This window comes from Crinia signifera, chromosome 9, assembly GCF_055691185.1.
Source record: "Crinia signifera chromosome 9, ASM5569118v1, whole genome shotgun sequence".
NCBI lineage: Eukaryota > Metazoa > Chordata > Amphibia > Anura > Myobatrachidae > Crinia > Crinia signifera.
In genome coordinates, this window is record NC_139225.1 from 85,203,029 (window position 1) to 85,220,503 (window position 17,475).

General features: G+C 40.7%; 1 protein-coding gene across 3 annotated transcripts in view; it reads right to left on the minus strand.

The window, feature by feature from the left end:
* The window catches only part of TENM1 (teneurin transmembrane protein 1), a 726,432-nt gene that overhangs the window by 269,804 nt on the left and 439,153 nt on the right, over window positions 1-17,475 (minus strand). For 2 of the 3 annotated variants that reach the window (XM_083159336.1, XM_083159334.1), the window contains 2 exons: window positions 11,334-11,486; window positions 1,148-1,347 (listed from right to left, as the gene is read on the minus strand). In XM_083159336.1, coding sequence (XP_083015462.1) covers window positions 1,148-1,347; window positions 11,334-11,486 — 353 coding nt within the window. The remainder of the gene's footprint in view (window positions 1-1,147; window positions 1,348-11,333; window positions 11,487-17,475) is intronic. The other variant, XM_083159335.1, reaches the window with a different exon arrangement.

Here is a 17,475-nt window from a genome sequence, read left to right on the forward strand (position 1 = left end):
ACAATACTGAAGCCAGAGAGATGCACAAAAGTGAGAGATTTGGTAAGATATCTCCAATATTTGGAGGGAGTTATCTGGAGCTGATGAGTCTTGATGTTTTGTGTGAGATATTTGCTTCTTTGGGGAGTAGCTTCCATTTTATTCTGAGGGGTGTTCCTCCGTGAGGTAGAGTTCGACCTGGAAGGTAGATTCCGCATATATAGTTACGCTGGAAAACATACGGATGAACTGGGTGGGTTGATCGTATCAAATTGAGTAAAGACTTCTAATGTGGTGTCGGGGTATCCACGACTTGCAATTTCTGTTCTGGTGTTAATGACTCAATGAATATGCCCCATTTGACTTGGAGTTTGTCTGAGGTCATAGAGGGGGTAAGTAGAATGGTATGTTTGTCGAACAGAAGTAGTTGGAAGTCTATTCTTTAGCTCATCCAATGTTGGCGCTGTTCTTACTGTCCAGGGGGTTAATATGAGTTTTTTGCCATTGTGAGGATGGTTGTGAGGAGGAGTATAACAGCAGAGCAAGGGGTGGAATATGCCAGTTCATAAAGTTAATGCATAGACATGCAAATCTCTAGTTTTTTTAAGCGGCAATCATTTACACTTCTAAACCAGTTTGATTTTGATTGCCGCTTTAAAAAAACTGGAGATTTCTTACCAAATTCCTCACTTTCTGAGACATCACACATATGCTGCAGCCCTTCCCCATTGCAACTTATACTGTGGTAATGGTGAGAGCACAGTTTGTGTTCGTTTAATTTCAGATCTCTGTAAATCACCAAGAAGCCATTTTTGGCTATGGGGTTTGAATTAGGCCCTACATTTGAACCTTTTTTTATTTTTTTGGATGGATGTACACGACTGGAACAATGAAGGCTAATCCATTATAGGGTGTGGTATGGAGGATTAGGACTCAAACCAAATTCCACCTCTGATTTGTAGATATAACACTAGCATTCATGCATAAAACCTGTCACATTTTCACCTTATTCATTTATTTATTAGTTCCAGCTAAAAATGTTGTTTATCAATATAAAATTCTAGAGTGACTTAAATATACTATAATAGAGATACAAGTTCTTCCACAATATATCTGTTTCCTAATACACTGTGGTAACACCAGTTGCAGAAGAATGCATATTAAATACCTGTGTGTGCGTCGGTGGGATATTTCTTCTCCCATATATACCAAGAAGGGAGTCTTTTGAAAATGAAACATTAAATTTTAGATACATTGGATGGTGTATAGTAATTTGGAAACGCCAGAATAAACCAGGTGGGATTGTCTGCACAATCTGCTTTCCGATTTCCACCTCTCCAGAATCTATCGCTCTTCCTCTTTGATAAACTGCAGGCAAAAATACCAAAACAATTTGTTGACATTAAACAACTATACATTGCTACAAAAGTCATAGAAATTATTTTTTTGACATGGACATTATTAGGATTTAAGTTTACATGTGATAAGTGCAGGTGTGATATGTGATAGGTGCAGACTGTTTGGGAATTTCTGCGAGTCCCATATTTACTATGTACAAGGCTAAACTGACCTAGATTGTGGAATTTATCCCAGATCCTGTGTTTTAGCCCAAAAAAACATGTTTTCATGTAAAAAAAATCTGCGCTTAAATTGAAATGCCTGAAAAAACATGTCAGCTCATCCAATCAGAAACTGTTCCTGGGGAACAAAATATTAACAGACCAAGGTAGGAATGTGCACAGCCAGAACAAGCATTGACCAAATCATTACGGTAAAGTTGTTCCCTAAAGTCATTTTCATGCTGGGTACACACTGGCGTGATTCCTGTGGCCGCAAGAACAATATAGCGCATACACAGTGACCGATATTGTTTACGTTAGGAATCAGTGAAGTCACCCCCCCCCCCACTACATGCATGCAGTCCATGACAATAATGTTAGATTGAGCTACATGTACAGACAATAGGGGGTAAATAGCGAACCATGGCCGAACACCTCAGTAACGATATTGACCGTACACACTGGACAATATGCAGGCAATATCATTAACAATATTAATATTGTCCATATTATTACCAATGTATCGCCAGGTCTGTCCTCGATTTAATTAAATGACTGTTACTTTAACTGAGAATATAGCCCTGCCTACAGGTATTTGAACATTTGCATGTCCCTTTTCATTATAATAATCTTATTACAATAATTCTTTCAAAAGCCATCTGTATTATAGTTTATATGATAACCACTACCACCCTCGCACATACACAGTATAACATTTATTGAGGGAATAGTGTTTTTGTATGAGATATAATTGAGGGTGTCCAAGGGGCAGGGCTGGCAAAAGGAATCTTGCAGCCCTGTACATTAATATTTCGGGGGCCTCCACCTAATCCCAAATCCACACAACCCTCTTCTGCATGATCCAATTTAACCTTTCAGGTGCAGACTTCTCTCGTTCTCAGTCCTGCTGGCCTGTCACTTTGACAAAAGAAGGATGAGAACTACGAGCAGGCAGGCACAGGTTGTTCACAGAGTGTGGAACAGATGACCCGCGTATGTGCAGTAAAAGTACAGGAGCCAGAGACTGAGGCCACAGTGCCAGTGGTGGGTATGGCTGTGCGCCTGCGGCCCCAGGCTGTGTGCACACACAGAGTAGACGGCTCTAAGTGTTGAGTGGCAGGAATCACACACAATAGACAGCAGTGGTACACAGCGAGTGAGTCAGACTCAGCCACACACAGATGGTGCACAGTAGATGGCCTGGTCACTGTCAGGGCAGCTAGTACATGCAGCCGTGCCAGGGCATGGAAGCACTGGGGCCCTTCAGATCGCTGGGGTCAGTCACTCTTGTCCCCTTGGCAAGTGCCCCTTGTCCCCCTTGACCCCCCCCCCCCCTGTCGCCATCTCTGCCAAGGGGACAATCCATGGTTAAAAGAGGCAGGCTCAACTTCATAAATTAGCTCTTAGCCTGCATATACTTTGGTGTACTGTAACTCACATATGCTTTCCCTTGTGCTCAGATTGTGCTTCCTTAATCCCCTACATACTTCATCACAGCATGCCTTTATAATTAGAGATGAATAACAAAACAGTGACTCCTTCACATACAGTAGATGAATGACACTGAATTTATCGCAGTTGTTTTCAGCTGCTATGCTTCACCATTGTGCTCTGTGAAGTGAATACATTTCACACATTGTTTTATATATAAGCCTTTGTTTTGAAAATCCTGTTTTTAATTATCACATTGCATAAGTTGTTTCAAAAGTCACAATATCTCGCAACTTTTGTTAAATGTACAATAGCCATTGTAAGGGCTGTTTCACACAGTACGGTTCCTGCCGCACGGTGAAATCCCGTACGGTCAGGGAGCCGCGCCGCACTCAGAATTTTATAATGGCAGGGATGGCCACAGCCCGGCAGCCGTCCCTTCCAGTGGGGGGATCCGGCTGGATTTCACCGTGCGGCAGGAACCGTACTGTGTGAAACAGCCCTTAGGATCTGGGTTGTTTCCACACTCACATCACAGAACTGTGAAGCTGTCATGTGGATCGCAGTTACACAATTGCATCTTTCAGGTTTGTATCCAAAACCAATACACCCAGAACCAATTTGTAGCTGCAGTCATTTTTTGCGTCTGTATAAAAATATGTAAAAGATTTTAAGAAGAAATTGAGTAAGCGCCAGAGTGTTTTAATCTGTTCTGTATTAAATATTAAGGAATCAAGCACTGTCTTGCTGAGTGAATGAGCAAGCAGGCTTCTATAATCCATAGTGCCGTTAATGTCAAGCACTAAATATAACATTAATATTTTACACAGTGATTAGATTTAACTATATGTATTGTATATCAGCTCAATTTATCAATTTTTTAAATGCTGTAGGGACTTTGTGTCATTAAGTGGAGCATATTGGAAAAGGTAATTCAGTATAAAACATACTATAATGTAGGATGAGAAACAACTTGCACTAAATACCTTTCTGTGTTTTAATGTATTATATCTGTACTTTATGGTAACTGGCTGTTAGTCTCTTTCTTCCTATTCCCCCTTGTAATGCAGCAGTAACATAAGCTAATAAAATTGTTTCTCTGCAAGAATGTTACCTTTTTATTGCTGTTTCCAAGGGTATTCTCCTATGAACTTATAAAATGCTTAATAAAAATTCCACTTATTTTAGCATCGATTTTGTGAATAGATTCTTTCTGCCGCTGTATACTTCTCTAATCCCAATTTATAACATTTTTTGAAAAGCAATTCAGCAGCTACTATAATTTGAACTGGAGAATTAGAAGCGGGTACAAACAAAATAAAATAATTTCATAATCGTACATGAATAAACCCCTTTGTGGGTTGGGATTTAAATTTATTGTATTTAAATGTAAATATTTAATTAAGGATATTATATTTACAAATGCAATTTTATTAAATTGTACACAATCCAATATTATGTATATACAGTATAACACAATTGTATGGGTCAATGGTTAGACCAGGATAAATATCAAGTTATTATAGCCACAAAAAAACAGCTATATTACAAATGTATCACAAATGTAACGTTAATGATTATTTCGTCTGAGAAAGTCTTAAATATTTAGAATTTGAGATGTACCGTATCAAAGCTTCCAAAAAGAATGAGGGAGTTTCTGACAGCAACCAATAAATTTAGGGCATGTTTTTTTTTTTTGGGGGGGGGGGAGAAGTGGTGTGGTCACATAGTAGTATCAATTCACATTATAGCACACACCGTAATGCCCAGTACACATTACAGCACACACCGTTATGCCCAGTACACATTCCAGCACACACCGTAATGCCCAGTACACATTCCAGCACACACCGTAATGCCCAGAGCACATTACACCACAAACCGTAATGCCCCCCCAGTACACATTATAAGCAATGGTTAATTGCTGCTGCCACTGGATAGAACACTGTCCCTGAATGATACACAATGTGCCACACACTGCAATGTCCAATATGTCACAAACATACCTCCCAACACTGGAGGCAGAGGAGAGGAGGCAGAGTAGAGGAGACATCTGCGCGTGCCGAAAATTAGAGCGTTCACCTACTACTGTGGTACTCCTGCGAGACTACACCCCCCATTTTTTCCGCTATGAGGGCATGGTCAGCTCTCTAAGAGCTGTAGCCACATGGGGTGCGGCCATAGAAAATGGAGGTGTGATACACATATGCCCACAATAGTGCAGTGCCAGATACACATGACCCCAAAAGTGCAGTCCGTGATGCCCAATATACCTATGCCGCATACTGTGATGCCCATTATAAATATGCTCCATTATACATATGCCCCACACCTGGATGCTCATTATACATATGCCCCACAACGTGATGCTCCATTATACATATGCCGCACACCGTGATGCTCCATTATACATATGCCGCACACCGTGATGCGCCATTATACATATGCCGCACACTGTGATGCCCATTATACATATGCCGCACACCGTGATGCCCATTATACATATGCCGCACACTGTGATGCCCATTATACATATGCCGCACACTGTGATGCCCATTATACATGACACACACCGTGATGCTCCATTATACATATGCCACACACCGTGATGCCCATTATACATATGACGCACACTGTGATGCCCATTATACATGACACACACCGTGATGCTCCATTAAACTTATGCCACACACATGATGCCCATTATACATATGCCCCACAGCGTGATGCTCCATTAAACATATATGTCACACACATGATGCCCATTATACATATGCCACACACCTTGATGCTCCTTATTAATGAGTGGGTGGAGTGGGTGGATCATGGGTGGAGACGTTTTACCAAAGGAAGTTGTGCTGCACTGTATAAAGGCAACAAGTAGGGAGAATCAGAGTGGAGACGGGTGGTGGGAGATTTAATGTTCCCTCATCGTGTAAAACATCCAGCCTCCCCCTGCCACTCTATTGATAAGGTCTAGACATCATAACATAAGCTTTGCATTAGGCTTACTTTTTTACTGCTGCCGCCGCCGCCGTTAATGCCCGTCTGTGTTTGCCGCGCACAGCATTTCTCTGGGAGCGTGGGAGGGGACGCGGCTGCGCCAACCAACGGCGAGGAGGCGGCTGCCGCGTCATCACGTCCCCTCCCAAGCTCCCAGTAATGCTGTGCGCAACAGGCACAGACGGGCACTAACGGCGTCGGCAGCAGCAGTGAAAAAGCGACGGGTTAGCTAACAGCAGCGGGACTCGGGCTACATCAGTCCCCGAAACCCCGCTGGCTGTCACTCTCCCGGACCTGACAGCGCCCCCCCCCCCCTCCAGCGCCCGGTGCGCGTGACCCCCCAGCCCCCCCCCTAGTTACGGCCCTGCATATGACAAGACAAAAGCATATGCCATTGACTAATGTTTAAATGCAGAGACCCAGCCCTTCCACATAACACTGGTTTTAATCTAGAGTTAATGAATCGTCTGTCAAGCCTAGGTTTACAGTTCTGGCAGGCTTTATATTTAGGGCTAGGGTTGGACTGGCTCACAGTGGTACAGGAGAAGTCTCCAATGAGCCCCGCTGCCTGAGAATCAACTTCCTCCTTTAATGGTAAGGTTTAGGGTCACGCTACGCTACGCTCGGCACACTCATTTATTCTCCCTCCGAGGGTGTCGTGGACACCCACGGGGGGAGATAGTGTTGGGATGTCGGCGTTCGGGATTCCGGCGTCGGGATTTTGAACGCCGGGATCCCGACCGCCGGGATTTAAACTGCATCCTATATATATATATATATATATATATATATATATATATATATATATATATATATATATATATATCAAAGGTGCTTTTATTTGTAGCAATTCATGGCAGTCATGTAATGTTTAGTTATTGATAGACTTTTATTATGACTTACAGCCTCACAGCAACAGTGTAACATATCTGACATAATATGCTGTGTCTTGACAAAGGTCTTTTGTTATGGCTGAAGCCTGCGAGTGCTATATCTATCTATCTATCTATCTATCTAGTGTGTGTTTTTGTGTGTATATATTGTCTGTTCTTTTTATAACAATGGAGGGTGCCAGATAGGTAAATTTATGCCTCAAAATATGATACGGTCTTGACTCTAGACTAGGCAACACCCCCTAATTACTTGGGCCTTAATTATCTCTAGGTGGCTCTACTGCCTTATATAGGTTCCAAAATGAAGAACCTAATCATGATAATTACATTCATATTATTTTATCACTACAGCCCTAATTGAGCCAATTCTATTAAAGTATATCATTAAAACTATTAAGTATTACATCCATGGTATATAAATATAAATGTAATATTATCTTTATTTCTGCAAGACTACACTCAAAGAACTAGATGGATAATTGTATTAGCCTAATCAAATTTGTGTATTTGAACTGATTGTGGGATATCATACTTTTCTCTGATTCCTTAATGGTGTAACCCTGCACCCTGTTGAAACCATTATTCTGTAGCAAGAGACCTCATTAAAATATATCTTGATGATCTTTCCTACTTTTCATTTGTTAAGTTGAAGTCATCATCTACTGAGGTTTCACATGCTAGGATATTGTAGGGTCCTCTTTTCATTTCGCTGTGGTTTTCCAATAAAAGTTAATGTTCTATACAAAGTCTCCATTCCAAAATTCATTAACAAACCAATTACAATATTGACTAAACTAATGTATGGGGAAAGGAAGGTACATATTTGAATATCAAATTGATGGTATTATCTCTGTGTGTAATTATATTGAAGATAACATATGCCTCTGCTCAAAAAAGACAGGGTCAAATTTACGAAACCTGCAACTACAGTGGAAACCGTAGAGATGTCTATAAATACATAAATAAAACAACAATTTATTGAAGAAAGTACATGTTTTATTAATTACACGTATAAGGTAAAGTTCCAAACAAGCACCATAAATCTCTTAGTTTAAATTATTAAGAGACCTTTCTAATAACTGTTGGGCAGAATATTGAGGTGGAAAAAAAGAAAACATTCTGTTCATTTTTAAAAATTAATCTTTTTTTAGATTTTTAATATTAATTTATATTCATATAAATCTACCCTCTGCCGTCACTAAGCTCAATGATTTATCAGGCCAGGTGCTTTCCCAAAATAATAAATATGAGTCCTGCAAAAGGAATCACTCAGACAAAATCTCCAGGTTAAATAAGAAGCATGTGTATTTGGCAAAAGTTTTAGGGGACAGCTTCCAATCCTCAGGGCATCACACAATACATAAACACAGACTAAATCAAACACGGTACATAAGCACAGACAGAAACAATTTCTTACCCCCTATATACCCCTGTTTCATTTCTGTCTTTGTTTATGTACTGTTTGACATCCTGAGGATGGGAAGCTGTCCACGAAAATGTTTGGCAAAAAAAACACAGGCTGCTGATTTTACCAGGTGGCGGCTGTGGAACTTCTAAGACCTCACCTCCATACTTTCCCTTGAGACTTACTTTCATATATTGCTGTCCCCCCTTCCTTGTATTCTGTTGTGGGTGGCAAAGGGGAGGGTGAAGAGGGCCTCCAGGGAAAGCAGGGGACCTGCCCACCCTCCCTGGGGGGCTGGGAGGGCCACAGGATTTTTGTTTGTATGTTGTTGTTTTTTTTTGGGGGGGGGGGGTAGGTTGAAGTTTTGCCTAGGGTGCTGAGTAGCCTTACACCGGCCCTGGGTATTCTTATACATGGAAAGGCACCTAAACACTTTAGACAGGATTACTGGAACAGACTCTGCTGTATACAGTGGGGCAAAAAAGTATTTTGACAGCCACCGATTGTTCAAGTTGACCTACTTAAAAATATGAGAGAAATCTGTAATTTCCACCATAGGTACACTTCAATTGTAAGAGATAGAATGTGGAAAAAAATAGAAAATCACATTATATGATTTTTAAACAATTTATTTGTATATTCTTGCGGAAAATAAATATTTGGACACATACCAACCAGCAATATTTCTGGCTCTCTTAGACCTGTTACTTCTTCTTTAAGAAGCTGTTCTATCTTCCACTCGTTACCTGTATTAATGGCACCTGTTTGAACTGGCTATTTGTATAAAAGACACCTGTACACACCCTCAAACAGTCAGACTGCAACCTCTCCACCATGGCGAATACCAGAGAGCTGTCTAAGGACACCAGGGACAAAATTGTAGAGCTGCACAAGGGATGAGCTACTCGACAATATGCAAGCAGCTTGGTGAAAAGAGATGAACTGTTGGCACAATTATAAAAAAATGGAGGAAATACAAGATCACTGACGATCTTCCTTGACCTGGGGCTCCATGCAAGATTCACCTTGTGGGGTATCAATGATCTTGAGAACAGTGAAAAATCAGCCCAGAACTACATGGGGGGGACCTGGTCAATGACAGAGAGAGAGCTGGGACCACAGTTACAAAGGTTACCATTAGTAACATACTATGTGGTCATGGATTCAAATCCTGCAGCGCCCAAAAGGTCCACCTGCTTAAGCTAGCACATGTCCAGGCCCTTCTAAAATATGCCAGTGACCTTCTTAATGATCCAGGGGAGGATTGGGAGAATGTCATGTGGTCAGATGAGAGCAAAATATAAATTTTTGGTATGAACTCAACTCCCCGTCTTTGTGTGGAGAAGAATGCTGAGTGGAATCCCAAAAACACCATATCCACTGTGAAGCATGGGGGGTGGAAACATCATGCTATTAGGCTGCTTTTCAACAATGGTGATGGAACAACTGATCTGTATTAAGGAGAGGATGAATGGGGCCATCTACTGTGAGATTTTGGCCAAAAAACATCCTTTCCTCAGTAACAGCATTGAAGATGGAACGTGACATGACAATGACCCCAAACGCACCACCCAGGCAACAGGCAAGTAGTGGCTCCTTAAGAAGTATTTGAAGGTCCTGGAGTGGACTAGCCAGTCTCCAGACCTCAACCCAATCAAATCTGTGGAGGGAGTTGTGAGTCCGTGATGCCCAGCGACTGCCCCAAAACATGACATATCTAGAGAAGATCTGCATTAAGGAGTGGGCCAAAATACCTGCTACAGTTTGTGCAAACCTGGTCAAGAATTACAGGAAACGTTTGACCTCTGTAATTGCCAATCAAGGTTATTTTACAAAGTATTTAAGTTTAACTTTTTGATTGTCCAAATATTTATTTTCTACAAGAATATACAAATAAATTGTTTAAAAATCATACAATGTGATTTCCTGTTTTTTTTAATCAACTCTCACAGTTGAAGTGTACCTATGATGGAAATCAATGGGGAGGTCTCACCCCCTCCACAGACAGAATGGGCCAGCACACCCTTATAAATTCACAGAATTTCTTTTAATGATCCATATGACAATGATCCATATACTTATCAATCCAGATGCTAATAAGCAGTAACTGAAGACAGCAACATTTTTTCAAATCCACGCCTATGCCCTAAGGGGCCATCCTCTTACCTTACCTTACCTGAGGACTATTCAATGTAACAACCCTGCACCCTATGTATTGCTTCTGAGGAGCGTGGGTCTCCCATTATGTAAAATCCAGTTTCAATTTTATTTTTTAACAAGGTGATAAAAAATGTGATGAATAAAAAAGTCGTTCACACTTATATTATGATGTCTGAAACTGCCAATAAAGAAGGAATGGAACCTATTCCATCTATACCCCTTCAGATATGGGGTCAGAAATGGTAGGCTTCTAGTGTGGCAATTACAGTAGATATGGCAACTTCACCCTACGCATGTAGTCCTACATTGGACATCTTCAGGTGGCATACATCAAATATGATACAAACAAGGGGAAAGCTTTCTTTTTCTTTCTCTAGTAAGTGGAAAAAAGGTAACTCACCATTCATTTGGTGTCATTATTGAATGAAAATGTGTATTCTAATGGCCATGTTTTGGGCCATTTCACTGCCATTTCTGATGTGATCCCGATCCGATGCGTGGCCCCGCGTGTCGTTAGGTCTTTTCTCAGATCCTACCTGCAGCAGGTAGGATCTGAGAAACAACCATTGAAGTGGGTGCGGGTCTCGATCAGATCGCGATCACATCAGGTGCAGTTCCTGAGCGACCTGCTCATGAGCTGCATCATGTTGGTGTGTACCCAGCATAACAGTAGATACCACCAATCTCTTTATTATAGGCCTAAATTAATTAAGCTGAGTTTTAAATGATTTTGCATTAGGGAAGTTTAATTAAAATTCCACCTATTTCAATAATCGTTATGTGATCAATTAAATGTTGACATACATGCTTTTGAGGATGCTATACATTTATTTAGCACCTTTAGTCCTATATAAATAAATAAATATAATTATTAGTATAATATAGCTGTGCAATAAAAAATACCTTTTTTCTCTGTTTTATCAGAAACCTTTCCTCCGAGTGGTGAGTAAGTGGTATCAGCAGACTCCTCTCCTCTGCTTCCTTTACTGACTCCATTCTCATAAAGATGGTTCTCAACCGGCTGAAGTTGCCAAGTTAATCCAAACAAGTGAACTGCTATAAGGAAGAAAACAAATTAATCCCACAAGCAGAAACACAAGCCATAGACATATAAAATAAAATTATTGGTATCTAAAATCATCCCCTTTATCCTCTAATTCCTACTTATAGAACTAAAGATTGTATTAACCAAGACATCATTCCTATATAAGCCGCTAGAGACTCATTCTTGCGCATCATTTTAAAAAGCTTTTTTCTTCTTTAAACTTATTTAACAGACAAAGGAGTAATCATCGATACATCTGCTGAAATAGTCACTTATTTAAAAACAAAAACACATTGTTACTAAAATAGGTTTAATTGGCATCCTACAATTGTTCCACAGTGTACAACTTACTGTAATTAAGATAGCTGATTTATTGTTAACGGAAATGAGAATCCACTTAAGGGATGAATGAGAGAAAGATCACTAATTTCTTTGCAGAAAAATGGTAAAAAGAAGCATTTTGGAGCATCAAGGTTGATGCAGCTTACAAGAGCTTAACTGTGGATCTTCGCTTAAAAGAATTGTTCCTGAAAAGTGAATCTATGCTCTGAGTAATGCCACAATGTAAAGAAGACATTATATAGTCTTTAGATCCAACATTGACTTATGAATCAAAGATAGAAGTAAGTAACAAATATTTACAGTGACTTTTATGCTCTGACTATACAGGTGGGGCCTTAATCCTATTAAAGGGCTAGATAAGGATGGCTCTATCTCTACATTTAATTTACCATATTGTATATGCGAATGCATGAGATGGTAAATAGGAAAATTAAATATTACAAATACATATAAATAATTGCCATACAATTGTAGCTTTTGAGTTCGTAAACTGCAATTCCTGAGCCTAGCTGCAACAATGAACCTGATTCAAATGTGGTTGGAGTGGCTATTGCTGCTGAACCCTTGATAAAGCTGGTGTTTGGACCAGGGGCAGATTTAGGGATGAGGGCACCCCTAGGCACAACAATAATGTTCGCACCTCCCCTAATTTTATTATTTTTATTGATTACTTATAAGCCCTCATTTGATAATAGCCAATATAATGGATTTATAAAAAAGCCACTAACTGTAACGTGTTCTTTTATTATGAATACATATTTAGTAAGTAGGACAGTTTACAGAGGCAGTATCTGCATGTCCTATCCATTTACACTCTATTTAAGATGGAATATAGTACAGTACAGTGGATATTTTGCAGTTATTGGTACATTTTGGGCTGAGAGTACTATCACAGGCATCCAAGTGCCGCCCCCAAAACATGTGCTGCCCACAGGACACCGTATGCACTCCATAATTGGGACAGCTGCTATTGGGTACAGTGTAGGTTCTATATAAGCTCAACATTGAGCCTGCTATATTTCCAACACTTGATCTGGATATCCATACTGTTGTTTTTACTATTATTTTTATCTTCATTGTATTTTTAAATATTTGCGCATTAAAAATTTATCTTAATTGATTCATTTGGTAGAGTTATTACTTAAGTGCTGCTTTTCTCCTTTTTTCTTTTCTGTATCTTGATAAGGGACTGACCATCTCCTAATAAGCAGCAGCTTTTAAGTAGACAACTCCTGAATTTAGCGCTCCTCTCCATTTTTAACTGCTGCTGAACCTTACATGGAAGCCGCCCTTGATGTTGAGGGATGACCTATGTAAGGTGTATTATGCTATTTATTTATTTTACCTATTTACAGTTACTTATATAGAACAGCAGATTCCATTGCGCTTTACAACTGATAACAACACTGAAAGAACAAACTGGGTAAAACAGACAGACATAGAGGTTGGAGGGCCGTGCTGCAAGCTTACAATCTTTAGATATGTACTGCTATACTTTGAGCTAAATCTTTAAGAAGTGCATTCCTACAAACTAGGAGGCTGCACTTTTAGAGTGTTATTTTATTGGTGATCTTGCAGAAAACAATACAACTTCACCCAACAGAATTAAACTTAGACTTGACAATGGAATAAAAAAGCTGGATTCAAGACCATTTCATAAGGTTACATCATGCTATCAGTAACTCTTCTTAAGAATATTTTGAGATTTTGATATTAAGATTTTTAACGGAAAAATAAATTTGTATTTGCCTTTGACTATGTAAAACAGATGAGTCAAACTCTTGGCCCATGGGCAGCATGTGGCAGCTAATGTATACTTTTGGAGCCCCACATTTACTATTGTGAAAAAAGAGCAGGCCACTGGGAAGCTTGGTAAGTTACATTCTGCGCATGTGCAGAAGAAAGTCTATGTAGAGACAGGAAAATCTCCACATGGGGAGTTGCTGTGCATGCCCGGCTGTCTTTGTAGTTCTGACTCCACAAACCGCTAGAACACTATAATGTATGGCTTATGCAGTGGTATATCTATAATGGGTGTACACTGGCCCCTTGGGTCCAGGGGGGACCACACCACCCACACTACACCCATTTTTCAGTACTTACCTCTCTGGAGTCCAGTGGTACAACATCATCCCTGCAAAATCACCAGAAAAATGGCGTGTCATCCATTTTCCTAGAGTTTTGCACATGCACAGTAGGGTAAAATTGCATGACACTACTTTGATGCCCAACTGTAAGATAAGTGGGGGCCCATTGAAAATTGCACATGGGCTCCCTCCTAATGTAATGCACACCTGGGATTCTTAAATGAAAAACAGCTCCAGAACTTTATCAATGATTTTGGGTTTCCATGTCAAAATGTAAACCATAATGACTGTGGTGTCAAAATCTAATTAACAACTTTGTCTTTGAATTTACAATAAAATGTGATTGGGGTTTGGGTGTGTTTTCATTTTATTTTATTAGACATACTATTATGGAACTACATGGTCAGTACAGCTCTGACTGTCATTTCATGTTAGTGCATATTATTCCACAAGCTAGAGCTGGGGTAGCCAACTCCAGTCCTCGAAAGCTACCAACATTAAATGTTTTCCAGATCTCCTCACAGAATCCCAAGTCTTTACTCTGGCTACAGCATCACTCTGGAGTCTAAGTTTCATGAACTGTATATTAATATCTTTACATCTTAAAAATACACACACATACTCTGATAATTAACTTGATCACATTAATGTTTGCAGTATATAGCTTTACATCTGCCTTTTAAAGTAAAGTAATTAACTTAAAGAAGCCACGAAGGATGCTGACAAAGTCATACACCTGCACATCCCACTGGTCTCAATTTCCAGAGATACCAGATGGGAGAACCAGGTGGGACATACGGATGGCATAGTGCCACAAATAACTTACAGTGCCGCAATTTACAGCATCAGGAATCCATTCACTACAAATAACATACAGAGGCACCTGGGCTGCCCTCTTCTCTAGGATAGTGGATGGATCCAAGAGGCTAGACTTCTTCCAGGAGTCTGGGAGACCTACTGAACCCTAAATATAATGGGTACTCTGAAATTTCCAGTAGGATTTGCCTAGGTGTGTAGTTAGGTATGACCAATGTGTAAGTGGGACACAAGTTAATCTATGCATTATCTATTAGAAAGATCTCTTTTTGCTTCTATTAATACCCAAATAACTTATGAACTATTAGCTACAGTATATCTACTATCCTCCTTCCACACAATGATACAGACTGAAAAGAAAATTGCCGTCAAAGATGTCAAAATGCTGGATAGATATTAGCAAAAGCTATAACAAATAAGAGATATGGCCTTGTTAGAAGTCTGAGAACATCAGTTTCTATAACATTTTAACAGGTTTATTTTTAGATGCCCCAATTTTTGGCTGAGACATTTGTGCAGAAAATACATGGTATTAAACATAACAGAATACTTCTCCATATAGAGCTGATTACGGAGTGTACTGTGTAAGGAACTGCTCTGAGTGTATTTGGAAGTTGAAATTCTTGGACCATATTTTAACTTTTTCATCCTAATAAGGTATTGATATTTTTTTTTTATAAATAAAAAATACATTAAAGAAGAGAAGATTTACTAAAGCAAACAAAAGGCCTGATTCAGACCTGTACGCTAGGCTGCGTATGTTTGCAGCCTAGTGAACAGGTAAACACCGCCTGACTGAACCTCAGCCCCCCACGCCACATAAAACACAACAATCACATGCGAGGGGATGTGTACTCTTACAAATCCCCTCTCATGCCTCCGCACAAAGGAAAGATAATTCGATGGTTGCTGACCATGGAATGATTTTTTTCCCCCGTTCGCAAATACTGTACAAGTCAGTCTAACGGAGACGAAAATGGCCAAAATGGTGGGCAGACGTCAACAAGCCTGCATTCTGAGGGAAGGCCCAGCATTTTTATGGGGACACCCATAAAATGCTGGGTGTTCCCCTGCCACAGGCCCCTGCCCACCCCCTTCTCTCCCCTGCTCGTGCGTACACCTCGGCAAATGTGATTCTCATCAAAGGTGTTCACACAGAGGGTTTGCACATGCGCATATTCACCCATACACATGCTCAGACCCACAGAATCAGAAATGGAGCCGAATTCGGCCCGTCCGATTGAACCTGAATCAGGCCCATTCTACTTTAATGAATTTGTCAACTTGCATGTGACATCCTCAATGGCCCCCACTTGCTTTATAATGGCCGTGATCTACTTTTCCAAATATAAAGCAATCCCAAAACAAGATGCGTACAACGTTGTGTACAGAAAGTTAGAACGAAGATGTGTCTTTATGGAACCCAAGTGCACATCCATGTAATGTGGTGTGTTTTTAATGATAAATAAAAGGGGTACATTTACTAAGATAATGTAGGCATTGTAGTGAAGATGGGATGTTGCCCATAAAAGATTCTACTTCTTATTTATTTAGCACCTTATAAAATGGAAAGAATTTGATTAATTGCTATGGGCAACATCCAATCTTCAATAGAAGTCCCATCTTAGTAAATTTACCCCAAAACTCAATAAAACAATATTTTTTAGTAAAAGTGATTTTTCCTTCTTATTTTTTTTTACATTTCATAATGTAATTATAATAAAAAAATGAGTATAGTTATTAAGGGGCATGCCATGTGCCCCCTGGGCCGCTCTAACAGTTACTGTTGCAGGCCGCCTCATATTTTACCTCCTGTTCTCCTGTAGGCGGCGTTGCGGCTACAGGAACATGGCCGCCGGCCTCCTGCATGAGGACATGTTCTCCAGTCTGGGATAAATAAGTGCAGGTCCCGGCCTCCTGTTACATTAACTTCCTGGCCTGATTCCTGGCACTCAGCACTGCAGTGTGACGGATGCCGTGTGAAGTCATGACTCCGACACCGCCCACTTGTGCGTCTAGGGGGGAAGGGTGGTAGGACGGAAGACAGCTACTCGGAGGATGGAGCCACAGCGTGGGAAAGCAAAGCAGGGCAGAGAGACGGGAGCTGCAGCAGTGGAGCACGGCAGTGGAGCTATGGTAATCCTATGAAAGGCAGGTGACAGTCATTATGTATTGGGTGTTATAATGGGGGGCGGGGGAGCTGCCTGTGGTGTCATGGTATAATTATACAGGAGGAGCAGCCTGTGGTGTCCTGCCAGGACACCACAGGCTGCTCCCCCTGTACAATTATACCAGGACAGTCTTGGTATAATTATGCAGGGGGAGCAGCCTGTGGTGTGCTGGTATAATTATACAGGAGGAGCAGCCTGTGGTGTCCTGCCAGGACACCACAGGCTGCTCCCCCTGTACAATTATACCAGGACAGTCTTGGTATAATTATGCAGGGGGAGCAGCCTGTGGTGTGCTGGTATAATTATACAGGGGGAGCAGCCTGTGGTATCCTGCCAGGACACCATAGGCTGCTCCCCTGGTATGATTATACCAGGACAGTCTTGGTATAATTATACAGGGGAGCAGCCTGTGGTGTCCTGGTCTTTTAATATAGGGGGGCAGCCTGTGGTGTCTGTTCATTTTATGCAGGGGAGCAGCCTGTGGTGTCTTCTTGTTATAAGGGGAGCAGCCTGTGGTGTAAGGTATAATTATACAGGGGGTGCAGCCTGTCGTGTCCTGTTATAATTATACAGGGGTGCAGCCT